The sequence below is a fragment of the Anomaloglossus baeobatrachus genome, chromosome 1, assembly GCF_048569485.1.
Source record: "Anomaloglossus baeobatrachus isolate aAnoBae1 chromosome 1, aAnoBae1.hap1, whole genome shotgun sequence".
Classification (NCBI taxonomy): Eukaryota; Metazoa; Chordata; class Amphibia; order Anura; family Aromobatidae; genus Anomaloglossus; species Anomaloglossus baeobatrachus.
In genome coordinates, this window is record NC_134353.1 from 493,342,720 (window position 1) to 493,367,247 (window position 24,528).

A 24,528-nucleotide genomic window follows, 5' to 3' on the forward strand; every position below is an offset into this window, starting at 1 on the left:
TAAGGTAAATATCGGGTAACCAACCCGATATTTACCTTGGTTACCAGCGCACGCAGCTACACGAGCAGGGAGCAGCGCACACTGAGCGCTGGCTCCCTGCTCTCCTAGTTACAGCACACATCGGGTTAATTACCCGATGTGTGCTGCAGCTAAATGTGCACAGAGCAGGGAGCAGCGCACACCGGGTGCAGCTGCACAGGGTACATATATAGGGTATAGAGTACAGGGTACAGCTGCACAGAGCAGGGAGCAGTGCACACCGGGTGTAGCTGCACAGGGTACATATATAGGGTATAGAGTACAGGGTGCAGCTGCACAGAGCAGGGAGCAGCGCACACCGCTTAGCGCTGGCTCCCTGCTCTCCTAGCTACAGCACACATCGGGTTAATTAACCCGATTTGTCCTGCAGCTACATGTGCACAGAGCAGGAGCCGGCACTGACAGTGAGAGCGGCGGAGGCTGGTAACAAAGGTAAATATCGGATAATCGAGGACAGGGCTTCTTGGTTACCCGATGTTTACTGTGGTTACCAGCCTCCGCAGAAGCCGGCTCCTGCTGCCTGCACATTTAGTTGTTGCTCTCTCGCTGTCACACACAGCGATCTGTGCTTCACAGCGGGAGAGCAACAACTAAAAAATGGCCCAGCACATTCAGCAACAACCAGTGACCTCACAGCAGGGGCCAGGTTGTTGCTGGATGTCACACACAGCGACATCACTAGCAACATCGCTGCTACGTCACAAAAGTTGTTCGTTAGCAGCGATGTTGCTAGCGATGTTGCTTAGTGTGACGGGGCCTTTAAGAGATTAGGTATTAAAGGTCCTTCCTTGAAACAATAGTAAAACTTCCCCATTCATCATAATCTTCCTTCCCCATACATAATGGCTCCTGACAGGGCTGTTCCCTTTCCCCCATAATATTTGTACTCTGCATAGAGCCCCCTAGCCGCACATATCTGGTAAAGCCCAGACATACAAGGGTTTCAGGTCCAGGATCGCAAATATAAACTGTCACTTTTCGCAGATGACGTCCTCCTAACAGTACGTAACCCGCTGGTCTCCTTACCCAATTTGCATTCCATTCTGAATGAATATGGAAACCTATCGGGATATAAAATTAACGCCACTAACTTGGAAGCCTCATCACTAAACTTGAAGTCACCAGCACTTTCTTACTTGCAATCCACATTTCAATATGCTTGGAAAAAGACGGCTTAAAATACCTTGGTATACATATAATGCACATGTACGGTTCCCTCTATACATACAACTTTCCATCCTTTCAATCAACGCTATCTAAATGGGATAAGCTATCTTCTTTGGAAGGATGGCCGTCATTAAGATGACGATTTTACCAAAGTTCCTATATCTACTAGAGACACTCCCCACAGCAAATCGAGGCCAGCGATTTGGCAATTTCAGACAAGGTTGAATAACTTTGTTTGGGCTCATAAGTGTCATCAAATTGCTCACTCAGTTCTGGTGGCACCTAAAAAATTAGGAGGTTTGGCTTTCCCGGACATGTGGAAATATTACATAGCTACACATCTAAGATGTATTCCCACCTGGACCCAGTAAAAAACACAACTAGTAAATGGATGGAGGTAGAGCGTATTTGGCTGGCCCCTACCCACCCCAATGCCCTCCTGTGGACGACTTTTGTGGACCCTCCTGGCACAGGGGACGCATGATATTCACCAGGCGTGTATGGAGGATAGCCATAAAACCTTTCCCACTCACTTCACCCAAACCCTCATTGGCACCATTTTTATATACCCCAGCCCTGCAAGGTAGTTCCACTAGATGAGTGATAACTCCATGGGGCGGAGCACATCTTTTCCATTTTATAGATACAGTATAATCAACTCTTTCACTAACGCAATTCTAACCTTCTCTACTCTATGGGAGAGGTTTAGAATCCCAGCAGAAGTCTATTGCACGTATGCGCATATACGTCACCTGGCCATATATTCGGTGAAATCCATTTCATTCTCTAAGCCTACCCCGTTTGAGAGCCTCTGCAGGCAGGACACTTCGAAGAGAGGACTGGTTCCATGTATATATGGCCTACCTCGGTGTGTGAGGAAAGTATAACAATCTTACATGACAAAATGGGAGACGTTCTAAGTTAGAGACATACCAAAACCTGTATGGCAGCTTATCTGGGAGAAAGAAAATCAATATAAAATCCTAATGCATTGGTATCATACCCCATAGGTTCTTGGTAGGCTTTTTCCTAATTCGTTGGACCGGTGTTGGAGGTGTACAAAAGAGTGGGGGACCCTTCCCAACATTTTTTGGGATTGTGAGGTCTTTAGCCCTTTCTGGATGGGCATGACAGACCTGACCTGCAGAGTTTTGGGTTGTAGGGTTACCCTAGATCAGTGATGGCGAACCTATGGCACGCGTACCAGACTGGGCACGCAGAGCCCTTTTTGTTGGCACGCGCGCTGTCGCCACACTGCACCAATTTACACTATCGGTGTGGTCGCGCCGACAGTGCAAATTGGTGTTTAGCAGAGCACATCTCTGCTCCTTCTGACACGCCTCCTCTCCTGGGCCGCAGGCCTGTTGCCTAGGAGACGGAGGAGCGTCAGTAGGCGGTGCCGGTGTCTTGTGGCCGCGCGGGAACTGAACTGAGGACGCAGCGATGGCGCGGGTGTTGCAAGGTGAGTTTTTTTTTTTTTTTTTTTTAAGTGGTGTGCGGCTGTGCCAAGGTGTGGGGACAGAGCCAGCACCGGGGGAACATGGAGCGCACGGGGGACAGAGCCAGCACCGGGGGAACATGGAGCGCATGGGGGAACATGGGAGCACAGGGGACAGAGCCAGCACCGGGGGAACATGAAAGCACAGGGGACAGAGCCAGCACTGGGGGAACATGGAGCGCACTGGGGAACATGGGAGCACAGGGGACAGAGCCAGCATCGGGGGAACATGGAAGCACAGGGGACAGAGCCAGCACCGGGGGAACATGGAGCGCACGGGGGAACATGGGAGCACAGGGGACAGAGCCAGCACCGGGGGAACATGGAAGCACAGGGGACAGAGCCAGCACCAGGGGAACATGGAGCGCACGGGGGAACATGGGAGCACAGGGGACAGAGCCAGCACTGGGGGAACATGGAAGCACAGGGGACAGAGCCAGCACCGGGGGAACATGGAGCGCATGGGGGAACATGGGAGCACAGGGGACAGAGCCAGCACCGGGGGAACATGGAAGCACAGGGGACAGAGCCAGCACAGGGGGAACATGGAGCGCACGGGGGAACATGGGAGCACAGGGGACAGAGCCAGCACCGGGGGAACATGGAGCGCACGGGGGAACATGGGAGCACAGGGGACAGAGCCAGCACCGGGGGAACATGGAAGCACAGGGGACAGAGCCAGCACCGGGGGAACATGGAAGCACAGGTGACAGAGCCAGCACCGGGGGAACATGGGAGCACAGGGGACAGAGCCAGAAACGGGGGAACATGGAAACACAGGGGACAGAGCCAGCACCGGGGGAGCATGGAGCGCACGGGGGAACATGGGAGCACAGGGGACAGAGCCAGCATCAGGGGAACATGGAGCGCACGGGGGAACATGGGAGCACAGGGGACAGAGCCAGCACCGGGGGAACATGGAGCGCACGGGGGAACATGGGAGCACAGGGGACAGAGCCAGCACCGGGGGAACATGGAGCGCACGGGGGAAACATGGGAGCACAGGGGACAGAGCAAGCACGGGGCAAACATGGAGCGCACGGGGGACATATGGGGAGCAAACATAGGAGCACGGGGGCAAACCGACAGAGCACGAGGGCAAGCAAACAGAGCCCGGGGCAAACAGAGCACGGGGCATACATGGCTGCAAAGATGGGGGAAACGTGCAAGGATGGAGAAAACATGGCTGCAAGGATTGGGGGGAAACATGGCTGCAAGGATGGGGGGAAACATGGCTGCAAGGATGGGGGGAAACATGCCAGGATGGAGTACATTTAGCAGGAAGTGGAACATGCCAGTAAGGGGTACATTTACCAGGATGGGGGGAAATATGCCAGGATGGGGGTACATGAACATGCCAGGATGAGGACAAATGCCAGGATGGGGAACATTTAGCAGGAAGGGGTACAATTACCAGGAAAGGGGACATTTACCAGGATAAGGCCACATGCCTGGATGAGGTACATTTACCAGGATGGGGTCATTTAACAGCATGGGGGAACATGCCAGGATGGGATACATTTACAATGATGGGGTACATTTACCAGAGTGGAGGACATTTACCAGGATGGGGCCATGATGGGGACAAATATACCAGGATGTAGGAAATATATATATCAGGATGGGGGTGATGTTTACCAGGAAGTGGCCAGGAAGGGGGACAGCACTACACAATGAAGGGGAGGGGGCAACTCGTAGGTCTTTATGGGATTTCAGGGTGTTCAGACTTTGAAATGTAGATGTGGATTACAGGGTGAAATCTGATTGCATTCCAGGCTAAACTCTGTCTAATATGCTGCAATTTTTTCCAGAAAGATCAATCCAACTGCTGTGTCTGGAAAGGGCAGGGACTCAGCTTCAGTGTGTGGTAAGCATGCATGAGTGTGATGTCCCCTGCTGAGGAGAAGACGGCAAAGGTAAGGTTACAATCAATTCTTTATATAATAGGATTGGTTGGCACTTCGGAAAAAAAAATGGGTTTAGGGCTACAGTTTGGGCACTCGGCCTGTAAAAGGTTCGCCATGACTGCCCTAGATGCATTTTAATTATCTCCTTAATGTCCATCTCCTGGGAATTTCAAAAGATTCAGCCAGGCTGCTCCTTCATATATGGACATCGGGGAAATGCTTGATAGCTTCATACTGGAAAGACTCTCACTCCCACTATCCAGGAACTGGAGTCAAGGATCCGAGAAACAAGGTGGATGGAATATCTTACAGCTCGCATCAACAACCGTCTGGACAATTTTCAGCATAAATGGCTACCTTGGGACTGACAACTGGACACTTGAGCTGAGTAATGTACATACTCTTGTACCCTGCTCGGGTGTTTCACTCATTACATGTGCGCTATCCCTCCTCTTTTTTTCCTTATGTGTCCCCCCCCTACTGGATGTGTTGTATGTTATTATTTCATATATAGAATGTGTTTTGTATGGGAAAAAAAATTCAATAAACCGTTAAAAAAGCAGTCACTTCAATAATGTAATTGCTATTAGGACCAGCAGGAACCATAGATGTTGAGAGAGTAAATATACAAATATACAGGGGGGCTAAATAATTGAGCTTTTCTAAGATTCCCTCTCCCCCCCCCCCCCCCCCAAAAAAAAAAAACCCAACAAACCACAAATTATGTATTATTCCTATGACTGTCTCTGATTTTGCATCTTCAAAATGTAAATGACTTCTTCCACCACTCAGTATTTGCTCGTATATTTGGTTGCAGGCAGTGATTGAATCGAGATTTTTTTCCTTTTATAGGACACACACCATCATCACTGGCGAGAGGGAAATTTATCATCAAGTGCTCGTTGTGAAGTCTGCAAAAAAACATGTGGTTCCTCTGAAGTTCTGTCGGGCATGAGATGCGAATGGTGTGGCATTCAGGTATGGCTGTTCTTGTTTGTACCTGCTTCATGTCTGGTTGTGTGTATATTATAAAGACTAAAGTTGGTCTTATACAAATAATGGAATGTGCCTTTTTTGGCTTTTTAAAGGGTCTGTCCACTACTGATCAGTAACTCTTAATGGGAATCTGTTTATCTGAGAGTAGCATAATGTACAAGTGCATGATTACAGGGATGTGTCGCTTAACCATCTGTGTGTTCTAGTTTGAATACAGTCAGTATTTTATCAACAGAAGATTATCATTGCCTAACTATGGGGTACTTCTCACATAGCGAGATCGCTGCGGAGTCAGTTTTTGTGACATACCAGTGACCTCATCAGCGATCTCGCTGTGTGCGACACTGAGCAGCGACCTGGCCCCTGCTGTGAAATCGCTGATCGTTACACACAGTATTGGTTCATTTTTTGCTCATTGCTCTACCGCTGTGAAGCACACATCGCTGTGTTTGACAGCGAGAGAGCTACGATCTGAATGTGCAGGGAGCAGGGAGCCGGCGTCTGGAAGCTGCGGACGCTGGTAACCAAGGTACACATCGGGTAACCAAGCTAAGCGCTTTGCTTGGTTACCCGATATTTACCTTGGTTACTAGCGTACGTCGCTCTCAGGCTGCCAGTGCCGGCTCCCTGCTCCCTGCACACGTAGCCAGAGTACACATCGGGTAACTAAGCGAAGCGCTTCGCTTAGTAACCCAATGTGTACCCTGGTTACGAGTGCAGGGAGCCAGCGCTAAGCGGTGTGCGCTGGTAACCAGGGTAAATATCGGGTAACCAAGCAAAGCATTTTGCTTAGTTACCCAATATTTACCTTGGTTACCAACCGCAGCATCATTTTCACGAGTCGCTGGTGGCTGGTCACTGGTCGCTGGTGAGATCTGCCTGATTGACAGCTCACCAGCGACCATGTAGCGACGCACCAGCAATCCTGACCAGGTCAGATCGCTGATGGGATCACTGGAGCATCGCTTAAGTGTGTTAAGTGTGAAGGTACCCTAAGTCTCACACACAGAGCAGACGAGCTAACCTGTGTAACCCTGCTCCCACTGAATGGCAGCTTGCTGATAATGCACAGTCTAAATACAAATTTTCCAGTCGGGGGGAAGGGCAGGTTGTACACAGTACAGAAGTCTTAAGCTGGGTTTACACACTGCAACATCGCAAAGGACATCGCTGTAACGTCACCGGTTTTGTGACGTAACAGCGACCTCCCTAAGTCTCTGCTAAGTCGCTGGTGAGCTGTCAAACAGGCAAACCTGGCCAACAACTCAACAGCGATCTGGACCTGCAGAGCGACCTAGCTGGTTGTTGGGGACGTTGATAAGCAGCCTTTTGAAAGGGAAGTTGCTAACAAAGTCGCTGCAAAGTCTTCACACACTGAAACTTCATGCTGCACAGCGGGAAACAAAGGACCTAGGAATGGTCCTGAACGATTTGTAACGATTACAACTTCACAGCAGGGGCCGGGTCGCTGATAGGTTTCACACACTGCAACATCGCAAACAACATCGCTATTGCGTCACAAAACCGGTGACGTTACAGCGATGTCGTTTGAAATGTTGCAGTGTGTAAACCCAGCTTTAGCTCAGCTACAGCTACATCAGATATACAAGAATTCTATGAAAACTACACCAAGCAGTCAAGTAGGTTATATATCCCTGGAATTAGGCTTTCTTGCCCTCTGTTGTGTAGCTCTCAGAATATATAGCCTACTTCTTAATCGAAAAATGTCAGGTGTGTTACCTAACCGGCTTCTGCCTGTAGCTGCAGCTACAAGAATGTGTTCTGAAGGGTGCAGGTTTAACCCTTTAAATGCTCACAACAGCATGTTAATGACTCTGTTGATGGTTGATACGTGCACTGGCCCCCATCTGACCTCCCCAGTGTATTCGTAACTGACTTAGCTTCACAATAGTTAGTTACACTATATGATGCAGTACTGTGTTTGGCCATTCTAGGGGAACGAGAAAAAAAAAAGTAAAAATTAAAAAAAAATCAATATATAATATAAAAGTTGAAATGATTTCCTTTTCCTCATTTCAAAAAATAAAGACATTTTTAAAATAAGCTTATTTTGAAATGGTATTGTGTGCAAAAAAGTCCAAACCATCAAAATTTAGAGGCATTAAATCCGTAGGTCAAACTGCGAAAAGGTAAAAAAATTGAAAGGTGATCAAAATATCAGATTTATCCCAAAATGGAATGAATAAAAACTTTAGCTCATGCAGTTAGGTCCAGAAATATTTGGACAGTGACACAATTTTCGAGAGTTGGGCTCTGCATGCCACCACATTGGATTTGAAATGAAACCTCTACAACAGAATTCAAGTGCAGATTGTAACGTTTAATTTGAAGGTTTAAACAAAAATATCTGATAGAAATTGTAGGAATTGTACACATTTCTTTACAAACACTCCTCATTTTAGGAGGTCAAACGTAATTGGACAAATAAACCAAACCCAAACAAAATATTTTTATTTTCAATATTTTGTTGCGAATCCTTTGGAGGCAATCACTGCCTTAAGTCTGGAACCCATGGACATCACCAAACGCTGGGTTTCCTCCTTCTTAATGCTTTGCCAGGCCTTTACAGCCGCAGCCTTCAGGTCTTGCTTGTTTGTGGGTCTTTCCGTCTTAAGTCTGCATTTGAGCAAGTGAAATGCATGCTCAATTGGCTTAAGATCTGGTGATTGACTTGGCCATTGCAGAATGTTCCACTTTTTTGCACTCATGAACTCCTGGGTAGCTTTGGCTGTATGCTTGGGGTCATTGTCCATCTGTATTATGAAGTGCCGTCCGATCAACTTTGCTGAATCTGGGCTGAAAGTATATCCCGGTACACTTCAGAATTAATCCGGCTACTCTTGTCTGCTGTTATGTCATCAATAAACACAAGTGACCCAGTGCCATTGAAAGCCATGCATGCCCATGCCATCACGTTGCCTCCACCATGTTTTACAGAGGATGTGGTGTGCCTTGGATCATGTGCCGTTCCCTTTCTTCTCTAAACTTTTTTCTTCCTATCATTCTGATACAGGTTGATCTTTGTCTCATCTGTCCATAGAATACTTTTCCAGAACTGAGCTGGCTTCATGAGGTGTTTTTCAGCAAATTTAACTCTGGCCTGTCTATTTTTGGAATTGATGAATGGTTTGCATTTAGATGTGAACCCTTTGTATTTACTTTCATGGAGTCTTCTCTTTACTGTTGACTTAGAGACATATACACCTACTTCACTGAGAGTGTTCTGGACTTCAGTTGATGTTGTGAACGGGTTCTTCTTCACCAAAGAAAGTATGCGGCGATCATCCACCACTGTTGTCATCCGTGGACGCCCAGGCCTTTTTGAGTTCCCAAGCTCACCAGTCAATTCCTTTTTTCTCAGACTGTACCCGACTGTTGATTTTGCTACTCCAAGCATGTCTGCTATCTCTCTGATGGATTTTTTCTTTTTTTTTCAGCCTCAGGATGTTCTGCTTCACCTCAATTGAGAGTTCCTTAGACCGCATGTTGTCTGGTCACAGCAACAGCTTCCAAATGCAAAAGCACACACCTGTAATCAACCCCAGACCTTTTAACTACTTCATTGATTACAGGTTAACGAGGGAGACGCCTTCAGAGTTAATTGCAGCCCTTAGAGTCACTTGTCCAATTACTTTTGGTCCCTTGAAAAAGAGGAGGCTATGCATTACAGACCTATGATTCCTAAACCCTTTCTCCGATTTGGATGTGAAAACTCTCATATTGCAGCTGGGAGTGTGCACTTTCAGCCCATATTATATATATAATTGTATTTCTGAACATGTTTTTGTAAACCGCTAAAATAACAAAACTTGTGTCACTGTCCAAATATTTCTGGACCTAACTGTAGTTCAAAAAAGAAGCTCTCACACATGGCCTTGGACAGAAAAAGTTACCTGGAATTATGACCGTAAAAAAGACCTGGAATTATGACTCTGCAGGTCAGTATGATTACTGACCTGCAGTCTCATAATTCCAGGTCTTTTTTACTGCAGATTGGAAGTCCTAAAATGAAAAGCCAAAAAACAATGGCAGAATTGTAGTTTTTGTCACCATGTCGCCCACTTGGAATATTTTTCCCCTTTTTTCAGTACTAGAGGGCAAAAATGATTGGTGTCTTTCAAAAATACAATTCATCCAGTAAGAAAAACAAGCCTTCATGCAGGAGAATAGTAATATGTTTATAGCTATTCAAAGGGCAGGATAGAAACGAAAGCCTAATAATGAAAAACGTCTAAGTGCTTAAAGCACCACTCCAGCGGGTTATTTTTCCAGCTGTAAATCTAAGCCCCCTGTCATACACTTACTTTTCGGCCGCTTTGTTTTTCATTGTCTTTCCTGTCCCACAACGGCATCTTACGCCTGTAACTTCTGACTGGCCGGAAGATAGAAGTTATGTCACAAGGTCGCAATACAACTCTAAAGGCCGCTTTACACACAACGACATCGCTAACGAGATGTCGTTGGGGTCACGGAATTCGTGACGCACATCCGGCCTCGTTAGCGATGTCGTTGCCTGTGACACGTACGAGTGACCGCCAACGATCAAAAATACTCACCTAATTGTTGATCGTTGACACGTCGTTCAACTCCCAAATGTCGTTGCTGCTTTTGGATGCAGGTTGTTTGTCGTTCCTGAGGCAGCACACATCACTACGTGTGACACCCCAGGAACGACGAACAACACCGTACCTGCGGCCGCCAGCAACGAGGTGGGCGCGTCTTTCATGTGGCTGCTTTCTGCCCCTCCGCTTCAATTGGACGCCTGCTGTGTGACGTCACTGTGACGCCGCACGAACCGCCCCTTTAGAAATGAGGCTGTTCGCCGGCCACAGTGACGTCGCTGGGAAGGTAAGTCCATGTGATGGGTACTAGCGATATTGTGCACCACGGGCAGCGATTTGCCCGTGACGCACAAACGACGGGGGCAGGTGTGATCGGCAGCGACATCGCTAGCAATGTCGCTACGTGTAAAGTGGCATTTAGAGAGCCATTTATGAGGCTCTCATAGACTTACATTGAGTTGTGACCATGGGTGCACTCCATGAAACACTGGGGTAGCCTGCAGATCACAAATCGCCGACATCAACTGGAGTGACACTGATAAAAGATGATGAAGATGGCGAAAAGTGAGTATAAGATGGCAGCAGGGGACTTAAAGTTAAAGCACCACTCCAACTGTGTAATACAAAAACAAACACTTTGGAGTGGTGCTTTAAAGTAGGAGTTTTCTAGAATTAAGTTTTCAATTTCCATAGGCTTTCTATAGGTAAAAAACAATAGTCAACGTTGCTCCTCTGCTGCCACCCCACTGCTGATCCATCTTGAATTTCAGATCCCGCCCTTCTTGTTTCTCCCCTATATTTGCTCGCCATATCATGAGTAGCTGGCGTTAGTACCATCTCTGCCTATTGGGAGTAGAGTGTGATTATATGAGGTGGCTGAGCTCGGTGATGGGCTTTTGGTTTGTAGAGTCTACTTTTCAACAAATATTTGTAATATTTCTAATTTTGTTTCCACTTGATTTGTAGGCGCATGCAGCTTGTTATGTGATCCTGAACCATGAATGTACATTTGGAAGACTACGAAATATGGTGCTTCCACCAAACTGTATAGTTTTACAGTCGCGTAACTTTAGCAAAATGCACTGCTTTAGAATATCGGAGAGCCTCCAAGCTGAACACGGTTTGTATTGCTCTGCTAAACTTTACTGGCTGGCTATTTCTAGTGAAACACAGTGCACAGTGAAGAATCAACAACAAGTGGGATACAATTATGAAGTTGAACGAAATTTATTGCTTATTTTAAACTTTTTAAAAAAATAAATAACTTAAAATTGGTGCGTGCAATATTATTCATCCCCTTTACTTTCAGTGCAGGAAACTCACTCCAGAAGTTCATTGAGGATCTCTGAATAATCCAATGTTGTCCTAAATGACTGATGATGATAAATATAAGCCACCTGTGTGTAATCAAGTCTCCGTATAAATGCACCTGCTCTGTGTAAGGCTATGTACGCACGTTGCGTAATTGCATGCAGTTACGCTGCGATCTGCACCGCAACGTAACTGCATGCGTCCCCTGCATAATCTATGGAGATTGTGCAGGAGACGTGCGCACGTGGCGTATTAGAGCGCAGCGCTTCGGCTGCTGCCCGAAGCGCGCGTTCTAAGAAGTGACATGTCACTTCTTTCGTGCGCTCTGCATGCAGCCCCTGCTCTGTCTGTGGGAGGGGCTACATGCAGAGCGCATGAAATCTGCTTTTGTTTCTACAGCGATTTGAAGCGCACGTGTGCTGTTCAGATCGCTGCAGAAATTTCTGCAGGGCCAGTGCGCAACGTGCGCACATAGCCATAGTCTGTGTTCTGTTTAAAGCACAGAGAGCACCATGAAGAGCAAGGAACACAACATGCAGTTCCGTGATACTGTTGTGGAGAAGTTTAAAGCTAGATTTGGTTACAAAAAGATTTTCAAAACTTTAAACATCCAAAGGAGCACTGTGCAAGCGATCATATTGAAATGGAAGGAGTATCATACCACTTTAAAACTATCAAGACCCGGCCGTCCATCCAAACTTTCATCTCAAACAAGGAGAAGACTGATCATAGATACAGCCAAGAGGCCCATGATTACTCTGGATGAACTGCAGAGATCTACAGCTGAGGTGGGAGAGTCTGTACATAGGACAATACTCAGTCATACACTACACAAATCTGGCCTTTATGGAAGAGTGGCAAGGAGAAAGCCATTTCTCAAAGATCTCCATAAAAAGTGTTGTTTAAAGTTTGCCACAAGCCACCTGGGAGACACACCAAACATGTGGAAGAAGGTGCTCTGGTTAGGCTAGGTTCACATTTCCGTCAATTTGTATCAGTCACAATCCGCGGCTCTGGTAAACAATGGAATCCGTTTCGCGGATTCCGTTGTTCCCATACACTTGTATGAGCGGCGGATTGTGACTGATGAGGCTGCGTTGCATCCTCCGCCCGACTGATCAGTCGTGGAATGACTGACCGCCAGGCGGCAGGAACGCAGCTTGTAACGTTTTTTGAGCAGCGCAATCCGTAGGATTTCGCTGCGCATGCTCTCTGACTCCCTGCACAGGTAACCCGGGTACACATCGGTTTACTAAGCAATGCGTTTTGCTTAGTTACCCGATATTTACCCTGGCTACGTGTGCAGGGAGCCCGACACTTCCCCGCTCGGCTCTGCTCCCTCCCGCACTCTGCATGTACACACACACACACACACACACACACACACACACACACACACACTCTCACCTGTTCCGAGCCATGCAGTCCCCGACACTGACGTCCTCAGCGCCATGGCCCTGCTTGGCTCCACCCACCCCGAACTCCGCCCCCCGCACACATTCTCGGTGGCCGAACGAACAGATAATCACCACCCGGCGGCCGGCTGCTGTGATCGATCAGCTGATCTCCCAGCGGCCGGCTGCTGTGAGCGATCGGCTGATCACCCGGCGGCCGGCTGCTGTGATCGATCAGCTGATCTCCCGGCGGCCGGCTGCTGTGAGCGATCGGCTGATCACCCGGCGGCCGGCTGCTGTGAGCAATCAGCTGATCGCTCTCATTAGCCAGCCGCCGGGAGATCATCTGTGCGCTCTCAAAAGCCGGCCGGCTATTGTGAACGATGAACTGATTGCTCTCTCTTTTACAATGGAGTCAGACAATGAATTCCAATTCTTGTCATCCGTTGTACAACGCATCAGTCACAAGCTTCAAGCAACGCATGTGACTGATGAAAAACAGCGGAAATGTGAACCTTGCCTTAGATGAAACCAAATCGAACTATTTGGGCACAATGCCAAACAACATGTTTGGCATAAAAGCAACACAGCTCATCACCCTGAACACACCATCCCCACTGTCAAACATAGTGGTGACACTATATCATGGTTTGGGCCTGCTTTTCTTCAGCACTGACAGGGAAGATGGTTAAAATTGATGGGAAGATGGATGGAGCCAAATACAGGACCATTCTGAAAGAAAACCTGTTGGAGTCTGCAAAAAACCTGAGACTGTGACGGAGATTTGTCTTCCAACAAGACAATGATCCCAAACCTAAAGCAAAATCTCCAATGGAATGGTTCACAAATAAACGTATTCAGGTGTTAGAATTGCCAAGTCACAGACCTGAATCCAATCGAGATTCTGTGGAAAGAGCTGAAAACTTCTGTTCACAAACGCTCTCCATCCAACTTCACTCAGCTCCAGCTGTTTACAAAGGAAGAATGGGTAAGAATTTGAGTCTCTCCATGTGCAAAACTGATAGAGACATACCCCAAGCGACTTGGAGCTGTAATCGCAGCAAAAGGTGGCGCTACAAAGTATTAAGGGGATGAATAATATTGCACACCCCAATTTTCAGTTTATTATTTTCGTACAAAAGTTTAAAATAAACAATATATTTCGTTCACCTTCACAATTGTGTCCCACTTGTTGTTGATTCTTCACCATAACATTAACATTTTTATCTTTATGTTTGAAGCCTGAAATGTGGGAAAAGTTTGAAAAGTTGAAAGGGGCTGAATACTTTCGCAAGGCAGTAGAAAGTGATTAAGGGATTTCACCAGCACAAAACTCCGGGCATCTTGTTCTTTAAAATAAAAACTTCTTTATTTTCTTGTCATTAAAAAGTCCATGCTATAGTGGTTAAGCCCATGTCAGTCTCTGACATGGGCTTAACCAACATAGCATGGACTTTTTAATGACAAGAAAATAAAGAAGTTTTTATTTTAAAGAACAAGATGCTTGGAGTTTTGTGCTGGTGAAATCCCTTAATCACTTTCTATGTATATGGACTGGCTCTCCAAACCTTTTCTCCGTGCACAGCCCAGGATTTCTGGCTTCCATTGCACAGGTGAGCTGGGCAAAAAACCTTTTTTATTTCGCAAGGCAGTGTATTTGGGAATTATTTTGTCTATACTTTAGGCATTTTAACAAGAAAGAGTCTTAATATATTGAAAATATTTTTACATTACAATAATGCCTTAGGCTATGTTACATCCAGCATTTTTGTAGCGTTTTTGGCTGTAGAAAAGAAGCTGCTTTTTACAGTAACAGCAATTGCTATGAGATTTCAGAAATCTCATGATTTCAAGATTCATCATTTATGCAAATTGAATGTAAATGTTGACGTTCAGGTTCTAATTATGCTGCCTATAGTTTTCTTTGGTTTCCAGCTGAACCTCTCTTTTCAATATGTCAACATGAGACATATACACACTACATTTTTCTGTTGACTTGCCAGGTTAAAAATCTGCGTATTACAATAGCCGCTTGTTTGTAGATGAAATTTTCCAAAGTCCTATCCACATTCTGCAGAGAAAATCCCCAGCATTAAAGGGGTATTCCCACCTCCAAGATCCTATCCCAATATGTAGTAAGTGTAAGAATAATAATATTAGCAAATACCTCCAGTTAGAAATGTAGTATAGTTCTTCTTATATACCCATGTCTCTTACCTCATGCATGGGACATTGCAGCTTAGATAGCCATGGTTATGACCATGAACAACTAAGGGTACGGTCTCACTAAACGACGTACCAGCGATTCCGACCACGATATGACCTGGTCAGGATCGCTGGTGCCTTGATACATGGTCGCTGGTGAGCTGTCAATCAGGCAGATCTCACCAGTGACCAGTGACCAACAATGCTGCGCTTGGTAATCAAGGTAAATATCAGGTAACTAACTTTGCTTGCTTACCCGATATTTATCCTGGTTACCAGTGCACACCGCTTAGCGCTGGCTCCCTGCACTCGTAGCCAGGGTACACATCAGGTTACTAAGCAAAGCATAGTTACCCGATGTGTACTCTGGCTACGTGTGCAGGGAGCAGCACTGGCAGCCAGAGAGCGGCGTACGCTGGTAACCAAGGTAAATATCGGGTAACCAAGCAAAGCGCTTCCCTTAGTTACCCAATGTGTACCTTGGTTACCAGCGTCCGCAGCTTCCAGACGCCGGCTCCCTGCACATTCAGATCGTTGCTCTCTCGCTGTCAAACACAGTGATGTGTGCTTCACAGCGGGAGAGCAACGAGCAAAAAATGAACCAGAGCAGTGTGTAACAAGCAGCGATTTCACAGCAGGGGCCAGATTGCTGCTCAGTGTCACACACAGCGAGATCGCTGATGAGGTCACTACTGCGTCACAAAAACAGTGACTCAGCAGCGATCTCGCTATGTGAGAAGTACCCCTAAAGGTGGCTTTACACACTGCAACATCTCAAACGACATCGCTGTAACGTCACCGGTTTTGTGACGTAATAGCGACCTCCCCAGCGACATTGCAGTGTGTGAAACACATCAGAGACCTGGCCCCTGCTGTGAAGTTGATGATCGCTACAAATCGTTCAGGACCATTCTTTGGTCCTTTGTTTCCCGCTGTGCAGCAAAGTCTCAGTGTGTAAAGGGGACTTAAAACACTGGAAACGAGTGATGTGTCACAATATCTGTCAATCACTATTCTCGGTCAGTCGGTCTCTCCCTCTCGGTCTCTATTCTCTCTCTGTCGGTCCGTCACTATCTCTGTCCCTCTCTCACAGTCTGTCGGTCATTTTCCCCTCCTCTCTCATACTCACCGATCCCCAATCTCCGGCGCGGCGCTGCACGGCATTCACACTGCTGCGGCGGCTTTTCCTCTTTTGAAAAAGCCGGCCGCTCATTAAACAATTTCGTATTCCCTACTTTCCCTGCCCACAGGCGCCTAAGATTGGTTGCAGTGAGACACGCCCCCACGCTGAGTGACAGGTGTCTCACTGCACCCAATCACAGCAGCCGGTGGGCGTGTCTATACTGTGCAGTGAAATAAATAAATTAAAAAAAACGGCGTGCGGTCCCCCCCAATTTTAATACCAGCCAGATAAAGCCATACGGCTGAAGGCTGGTATTCTCAGGATGGGGAGCTCCACGTTATGGGGAGCCCCCCAGCCTAACAATATCAGTCAGCAGCCGCCCAGAATGGCCGCATACATTATATGCGACAGTTCTGGGACAGTACCCGGCTCTTCCCGATTTGTCCTGGTGCGTTGGCAAATCGGGGTAATAAGGAGTTATTGGCAGCCCATAGCTGCCAATAAGTCCTAGATTAATCATGTCAGGCGTCTCCCGGAGAAACCTTCCATGATTAATCTGTAAATTACAGTAAATAAACACACACACACACACACACACACGAAAAATCCTTTATTAGAAATAAAAAACACAAACACATTCCCTCATCACCAATTTAATCAGCCCCAAAAAGCCCTCCTTGTCCGGCGTAATCCATGGACCTCCAGCGTCGCTTCCAGCTCTGCTGCATGCAGGTGACAGGAGCAGGAGAATACACCGCCGCTCCTGTCACCTTCACGCAGCTAATGAAGACAGCCGCGCGATCAGCTGAGCTGTCACTGAGGTTACCCGCTGTCACTGGATCCAGCGGTGGATGCAGCGGTGGCCGCAGGTAACCTCAGTGACAGCTCAGCTGATTGCGCTACTCACCTCAGTTGCTGCCTGGAGCTGACCGGAGCGGCGGTGAGTATCGCGATCAGCTGAGCTGTCACTGAGGTTACCCGCGGCCACCGCTGCATCCACCACTGGATCCAGTGACAGCGGGTAACCTCAGTGACAGCTCAGCTGATCGCGCGGCTGTCTTCATTAGCTGCGTGGAGGTGACAGGAGCGGCTGTGTATTCTGCAGCTCCTGTCACCTTCATGCAGCACAGCTGGAAGCGATGCTAGAGGTCCGTGGATTACGCCGGACAAGGAGGGCTTTTTGGGGCTGATTAAATTGGTGATGAGGGAATGTGTTTGTGTTTTTTATTTCTAATAAATGATTTTTTCAGTTGTGTGTGTTTATTTACTGTAATTTACAGATTAATCATGGAAGGTTTCTCCGGGAGACGCCTGACATGATTAATCTAGGACTTATTGGCAGCTATGGGCTGCAAGTAACTCCTTATTACCCCGATTTGCTAACGCATCAGGGCAAATCGGGAAGAGCCGGGTACTGTCCCAGAACAGCCGCATCTAATGTATGCGGCAATTCTGGGCGGCTGCTGACTGATATTGTTAGGCTGGGGGGCTCCCCATAACGTGGAGCTCCCCTTCCTGAGAATACCAGCCTTCAGCCGTATGGCTTTATCTGGCTGGTATTAAAATTGGGGAGGACCGCACGCCGGTTTTTTTAATTTATTTATTTCACTGCACAGTATAGACACGCCCACCGGCTGCTGTGATTGGGTGCAGTGAGACACCTGTCACTCAGCGTGGGGGCGTGTCTCACTGCAACCAATCTTAGGCGCCTGTGGGCAGGGAAAGTAGGGAATACGAAATTGTTTAATGAGCGGCCGGCTTTTTCAAAAGAGGAAAAGCCGCCGCAGCAGTGTGAATGCCGTGCAGCGCAGCGCCGGGGATCGGAGGAACGGTGAGTATGAGAGAGGAGGGGAAAATGACCGACAGATTGTGACAGAGGGACAGAGATAGTGACGGACCGACAGAGAAAGCATAGAGACCGAGAGGGAGAGACCGACTGACAGAGAATAGTGATTGACAGATATTGTGACACATCACTCGTTTCCAGTGATTGACTAGCTAGGTCGTTCTGCAGGTCCGGATCGCTGTTGCATCGTTGGCCAGGTTTGCCTGTTTGACAGCTCACCAGAGACTTTGTAGCGATCCCGACCAGGTTGGAATCGCTGGTGGGATCGCTGAAAGTCTCAGTGTGTAAAGGGGCCTTAACTGTCACTATGAGTGTTTGTAATCATGGATACCTAAGCTGCAGTATCCTGCACATGAGATAAGTCATGGCACTATCAGGAGAACTATTCTACATTTCTCATTGCATGTATATGCTAATATTATCATTATTCTTACACCTACTATATATTTTGATAGGATCTTGGAGATGAGAATACCCTTTTAAGTGACTGGAACCGCAGACAGAGACCCTGGTTCCACAGATGTATCAGTTAAAGGGCTGGTTGCTGCAGTTTTGCTAAAAATCACGGTATCATCTGCTGCCTACCTACCAGTTCTCTGAATGCTGTGGTCTGTAAATAATTTTGCAAGCACCACAGACTTACAGCCTTCTGTGTACACTGTGCATAGGCAGAAAACTGCAAATCGATGGTAGGTGTGGGGTTGTACACAGGTCATGAATATGGAGGCCTACATAGCAGCAGGTTTGCTAGTGCTCTTGTGATAATTTCCTGCTGATAAGTGTTTGGGGTTTTGTTTTTTTTTTACATTAAAACTAGAAGAGGCCCAGTAAAGGCCCTTATACTAAAGCTGGTGTCACACACAGCAACAACGACAACGACGTCGCTGCTACGTCACCATTTTCTGTGACGTTGCAGCGACGTCCCGTCGCTGTCGCTGTGTGTGACATCCAGCAATGAGCTGGCCCCTGCTGTGAGGTTGCCGGTCGTTGCTGAATGTCCAGCTTCATTTTTTGGTCGTCACTCTCCCGCTGTGACACACACATCGCTGTGTGTGACAGCGAGAGAGCAACGAAATGAAGCGAGCAGGGAGCAGGAGCCGGCGTCTGGCAGCTGCGGTAAGCTGTAACCAGCGTAAACATCGGGTAACCAAGGGAAGACCTTTCCCTGGTTACCCGATATTTACCTTCGTTACCAGCCTCCGCCCTTGCTGCCAGCGCCGGCTCCTGCTCTGTGCACGTGTGGCTGCAGTACGCATCGGGTAATTAACCCGATGTATACTGTAGCAAGGAGCCAGCGCTAAGCAGTGTGCGCGGCTCCCTGCTCTCTGCACTGTGACATGTAGCTGCAGTACACATTGGGTTAATTAGCCCGATGTGTACTGTACCTAGGAGAGCAAGGAGCCAGCGCTAAGCGCGGCTCCCTGCTCTCTGCACATGTAGCACAGCGACGTTATGATCGCTGCTGCGTAGCTGTGTTTGACAGCTAAGCAGCGATCATAACAGCGACTTACAAGGTCGCTGTTACGTCACCGAAAATGGTGACGTAACAGCGACGTCGTTGTCGCTGTCGCTTAGTGTGAACCCAGCTTAAGGACACCCTGACCTGCTGAGGTCCACAGGTTCAGCCGATAATCTAAAATAAATGAGGATTTCAACTGGAGGGAGATAATGATCCCTCATGTCAGATTTCAGGCTGACAATCTCATTGTTTGCCCAGAGTTAAGTTGCTGACGTCTCAGCTGGTGGCTATCTCATAGATAACTCAGGAGCACTCAGCCTGTGTGTAGGAGAGTCAAGCATCATTTGGCTGACAGCTATGTAATGTGTATAGCTGCCATAAGTGACACATTGATGGAATCAGGATCTCTGTCTTCATAATGCTGCTCTGAGATTCCCTTTAGGGTACCGTCACACTTTAGCGACGTAGCAGCGATCTGACCTGTCAGGATCGCTGCTGCGTCGCTTTTGTAGATTGTAAGCTCTCACGACCAGGGTTGTCTTTTTTCCCTTTAAATATTGTATTTTCTATAACTGTTACTTGTTTGTATATGATCCTCCTGAATTGTAAAGCACTGCGGAATATGTTGGCACTATAGAAATAAAGATTATTATTATTTATTACATGGTGCGCTGTCAATCAGGCAGATCTCACCAGCGACCAGTGACCAGCCCCCAGCCAGCAGCGACATGGAAGCGATGCTGCGCTTGCAGGGAGTCTGTGTCTGGAAGCTGCGGACACTGGTAACAACGGTAAATATTGGGTAACCAAGCGCTTGTTACCCGATATTTACCTTGGTTACCAGCGCACACCGCTTAGCGCTAGCTCCCTGCACTCGTAGCCAGAGTACACATCGGGTTAATTACCAAATCTGTACTCCGGCTACGTGTGCAGGGAGCCGGCACTGGCAGCGTGAGAGCGGCGGACGCTGGTAACGAAGGTAAATATCGGGTAACCAAGGAAAGGACTTCCCTTGGTTACCTGATATTTATTCTGGTTACAGCTTACCGCAGGCTGCCAGAAGCTGGCTCCTTCTCCCTGCACATTCAGGATTGTTGCTCTCTCGCTGTCACACACAGCGATGTGTGCTTAACAGCGGGAGAGCAACAACTAAAAAATGAACCAGCACTGTGTGTAACGAGCAGCGATCTCACAGCAGGGGCCAGATCGCTGCTCAGTGTCACACACAGCGAGATCGCTAATGAGGTCACTGCTGCGTCACAAAAACAGTGACTCAGCAGCGATCTCACTATGTGAGAAGTACCCCTTACAGTAATTTAATTACGTATATCACTTTCTTTTTAATTCAATATCTAGTTATAAACGCCCTATACATGTTATCTTGTCTTCATAACACAAGTATTGTGAACCACCAAGTGGAGTGGCAGAGCCCACACATTGCTTTCAGAAGTGATTCTAATCTAGGAGTTTGCAAAATAAAAAATAGCTTAGAAATCTGTATTCTTATATTACCAGATGACGACAATGAGACAGATGCTGCACCACAGGGATCAACGAAGGAAACCCCTACATCTACGGATTCAAGTATGTACTGTGGGTGCATTTGTCACTGGTAGATGGGCACACACTAGCTCAAAATGTGCACTAGATGCTTGTTTTTTTGTGTGTGTAGCAAAATGTAATTCACAGATTTAACGGTTGCAGAATTCTGCACTTTTTTGTTTTCGTATTTCCATTTTTGTCACATTGAAAAACACTCGAGTTAAATGTAACCTGTCATGTTATTGTGAAACTCCTTAGTCACTACACTACACTAAAAGCCCGGCTGCTGAGAGGAAATGAACTTTATTCCTCCTGGCAGCCTCTCTCTTTGTCATAGAGGCGCGTCCGGATCAGTTTCAGTCACCACTTAGTGTATAGTGAGCAGTGGCTGTAAGCACCGATACACCACTGAGCCAGCTGTCAGTCAGTGACAGTGAGTGGATATAGTTGTGCTCAGTATGTACTGAGCAGTGACTGAAAGCTGGAAGATGCCTGGAGAAATAGGGTCAATTCCTTAAATAGCCTGTCTTTCAGTGCAATTGCAGGGCAGTTTTAGAACAATATTAACCTGTGGATGAACTGCATATCTTCAGGTTCAATTTTTTTTTTTTGTTTTTTTCACATGAGGTTAATTTTAACCCCTTAATGACCGTGGGCAGTAATATTACGTCCATGCGGTCATAGTGTTAATCCCCTCCTGCTGCTGCAGACAGGGATCCGCACACGTCAGCTGATTGTGTACAGCTGACATGTGTGCCTCGCAGGTACAAGTTTAATTGCTATCTACCCGTACCTGTTAACCCCTTCATTGGCACTGATAAGACACCATTTTAACAGCGATCGCGCTAGAAGTTTACTCACAGTCCGATACCAGAAGTCACATGACGTGATCACGTGGATGTGGTGGTTGTCATGGTAGCAAAGGGTCATGTGATTACTCCTGCAGCTCACATGACTCAGGTCCTTTAACCAGCAGCCGAGTACTGCAGGTTATAAGAGAATGAGCATTCTCCTGGTCTGAGCGGGCGCTGCTCTGATCAGGAGAAATGAATCAGCAATCAGACTGCTGATTAAAAAAAATTAAAAAAAACCTAAGTTCAAATCACCCCCCATTCGCCCCATTGAAAATTAAAGGATTAAAAAAAAATATACACATATTTGCTGTCGCTGCGTTCAGAAATGCCTGATCTATGAAGATATAAAATCAATTAATCTGATCTGTAAACGGCGTTGCAGCAAAACGATTTCAAATGCCAAAATAACGTTTTTTGGTCGCTGCAAATTTTGCCACAAAATGCAATAACAGGCGATCAAAAACGTAGCATCTGCGTAAAAATTGTACCATTAAAAACGTCAGCTCGAGACACAAAAAATAAGTAGTCACTGAGCCATAGATCCAGAATAATGAAAACACTAGGGTCACGGAAAATGGTGCAGAACGTATGCCACTTTTTTTTTTTTTTTTTTAACAAACTTCTGATTTTTTTTTAACCTCCTTAGGTAAAAGTAAACCTTTACATGTTTGGTGTCTACGAACTCGCACCGAATTGTGGAATCACACCGATACATCAGTTTTACCATATAGTGAGCACGGTGAATAACTATCTCAAAAACCATAGTGCAATCACCCTTTTTTGCAATAGTTCTACATTTGGAAAATTTTTTGCCATTTTCCAGTACACTATATGGTAAAACTCATGGTTTCATCTAAAAGTACAGCTTGTTCCCCAAAAAATGAGCTCTCACATTGACCAGATTGACTGAAGAAAAAAAAAAAAAAGTTGCGGCTCTCGGAAGAATGAAGGCGAAAAAAAACCCCCAAAAGCGCAAAATCGGACGCTCACGGAGGGGTTTAGGGTTTTTGACGAGATTTCAAAGTTTACATAGCATGTGAAATAACTTGCTGATCACTAATTTCTCCAACCTCGACTAATCCTGAGGGTTCAACTATCACGGTCACAATGAATGAATGAATCGCTGGTGCGCATTCTTCATTGCTGCTTTATGTAGAAGGTTATTTACAAACCTCCCACAATCTATAGGGCTCCTAGGAATTGGACTCAGTGATCAGCAAGTAATGGCCTATCTTTTGGATAGGTGACGACTTTGAAACTGGGCACAAACCCTATTAAAGTGCTGCTAATGGATTTTAAGGTTGTTTTATTCTCAGCTGGTTTCTAGTTTTTGGTGTGTTCATCCTTTGTAAGATTAACAAGTCTGCAAAGTCAGTGATGCAATAATCTGTCCACTTCATCCCTGGGTCTATATAGAAATAACCAGAAGTATTGAAATTTGTTGATAGCAATGTTAAAAAAAACCATTAAGCCCAGATTTTGGTATGCATCCCAAATTATACTTTTTTTTTCTATAGAAATTGATTGTTCGCTTCTTTAGGTCTCCTGTCTGGCCTTATGTTCTAGGTTCATGGCAGGTCTTGTCTAACAGAACATAAGAAGTAGGACAGGATTTCCTATAGCTCCAATAAAACGAAGATGTAAACCTTCCAAACAAAAACCTAGTAACAATCCTAACCGTCCCGTGCCTATAAATGTACATCCAAAGTGGAAGGAAGCTCATTTCAAAATGGCTAGGAACAGGAAAGGCTCTAGCTGAGATGTGTAGTAGACCTTGGATTAGTTCCTAGAACCCTCCACGTCCTTTGTGTTTGTCCGGAAATCCTTTTAGCATAGTAAATGTTCTTGCAAGGAATTGTTTCTAATTTTAGCTGGAAGGAAAATACTGGTACATTCCATATAACTGATCTATAGATCACTTCCACTGTCACTGACTTTCAGCCTCTGAACTGGATTAGGTAGATATGGAGGTCGTGGTTTGTCATTCCTGCCCGATCTGTGCTGATTCAGCTCTGTATGCTTCTAGTTTCATTCTGGGGCATTTTAATGCCCTTTGGCTTAAGAGCATTTTCTTCTCCAGGTTCCAACTTTATTTTTTCTAGTACAAATGTCCAGTGGAGAAGCAAGGCCTCTTACATCAATTATTAATAGATGCTAAGTGCTCATTAGTAATGCAGAAGCTTCATCTAGCGAGTGTCTGTTGTCTGCCTACATGCTAAATATTAAACACCGCAGCTCTGTCCTTGTGCAAGCCCCTTGCCGTATTGCAGGTTAACCACCTGATTTCTCTTTAATTAGGCGGTTGAACAAATCTCTCAGATTGGCGTTTCAGACAGCTCTGATGCTCCTTACCAAACTTGCTCAAGAAATGGCTTAAAGGGAACCTGTCAGGTGTAATATGTACCCAGAATCACGAGCAGTTCTGGGTACATATTGCTAATCCCTGCCTAACCTTCCCTGTATACACTAGCATAGATAAAGGGATCTTTAGAAAAAGTATTTATAAAGATCGTTTCTTACATGCTAATGAGGCCACGACTAGTCCCGAGGGCATTTCTTCCCTTGGCTAGCCGGCCCTCATAGCATGTTAGGTGTAGGCGTGCT

At 46.4% G+C, this 24,528-nt stretch overlaps 1 protein-coding gene across 1 annotated transcript in view; it reads left to right on the plus strand.

Annotated features, from left to right (window-relative positions):
• DGKQ (diacylglycerol kinase theta) overlaps positions 1-24,528 on the plus strand; it is a 241,251-nt gene that overhangs the window by 142,337 nt on the left and 74,386 nt on the right. The window contains exons 5-7 of the mRNA XM_075347487.1: positions 5,464-5,589; positions 11,157-11,310; positions 21,044-21,112. Of these exons, the coding sequence (XP_075203602.1) occupies positions 5,464-5,589; positions 11,157-11,310; positions 21,044-21,112 (349 nt within the window). The remainder of the gene's footprint in view (positions 1-5,463; positions 5,590-11,156; positions 11,311-21,043; positions 21,113-24,528) is intronic.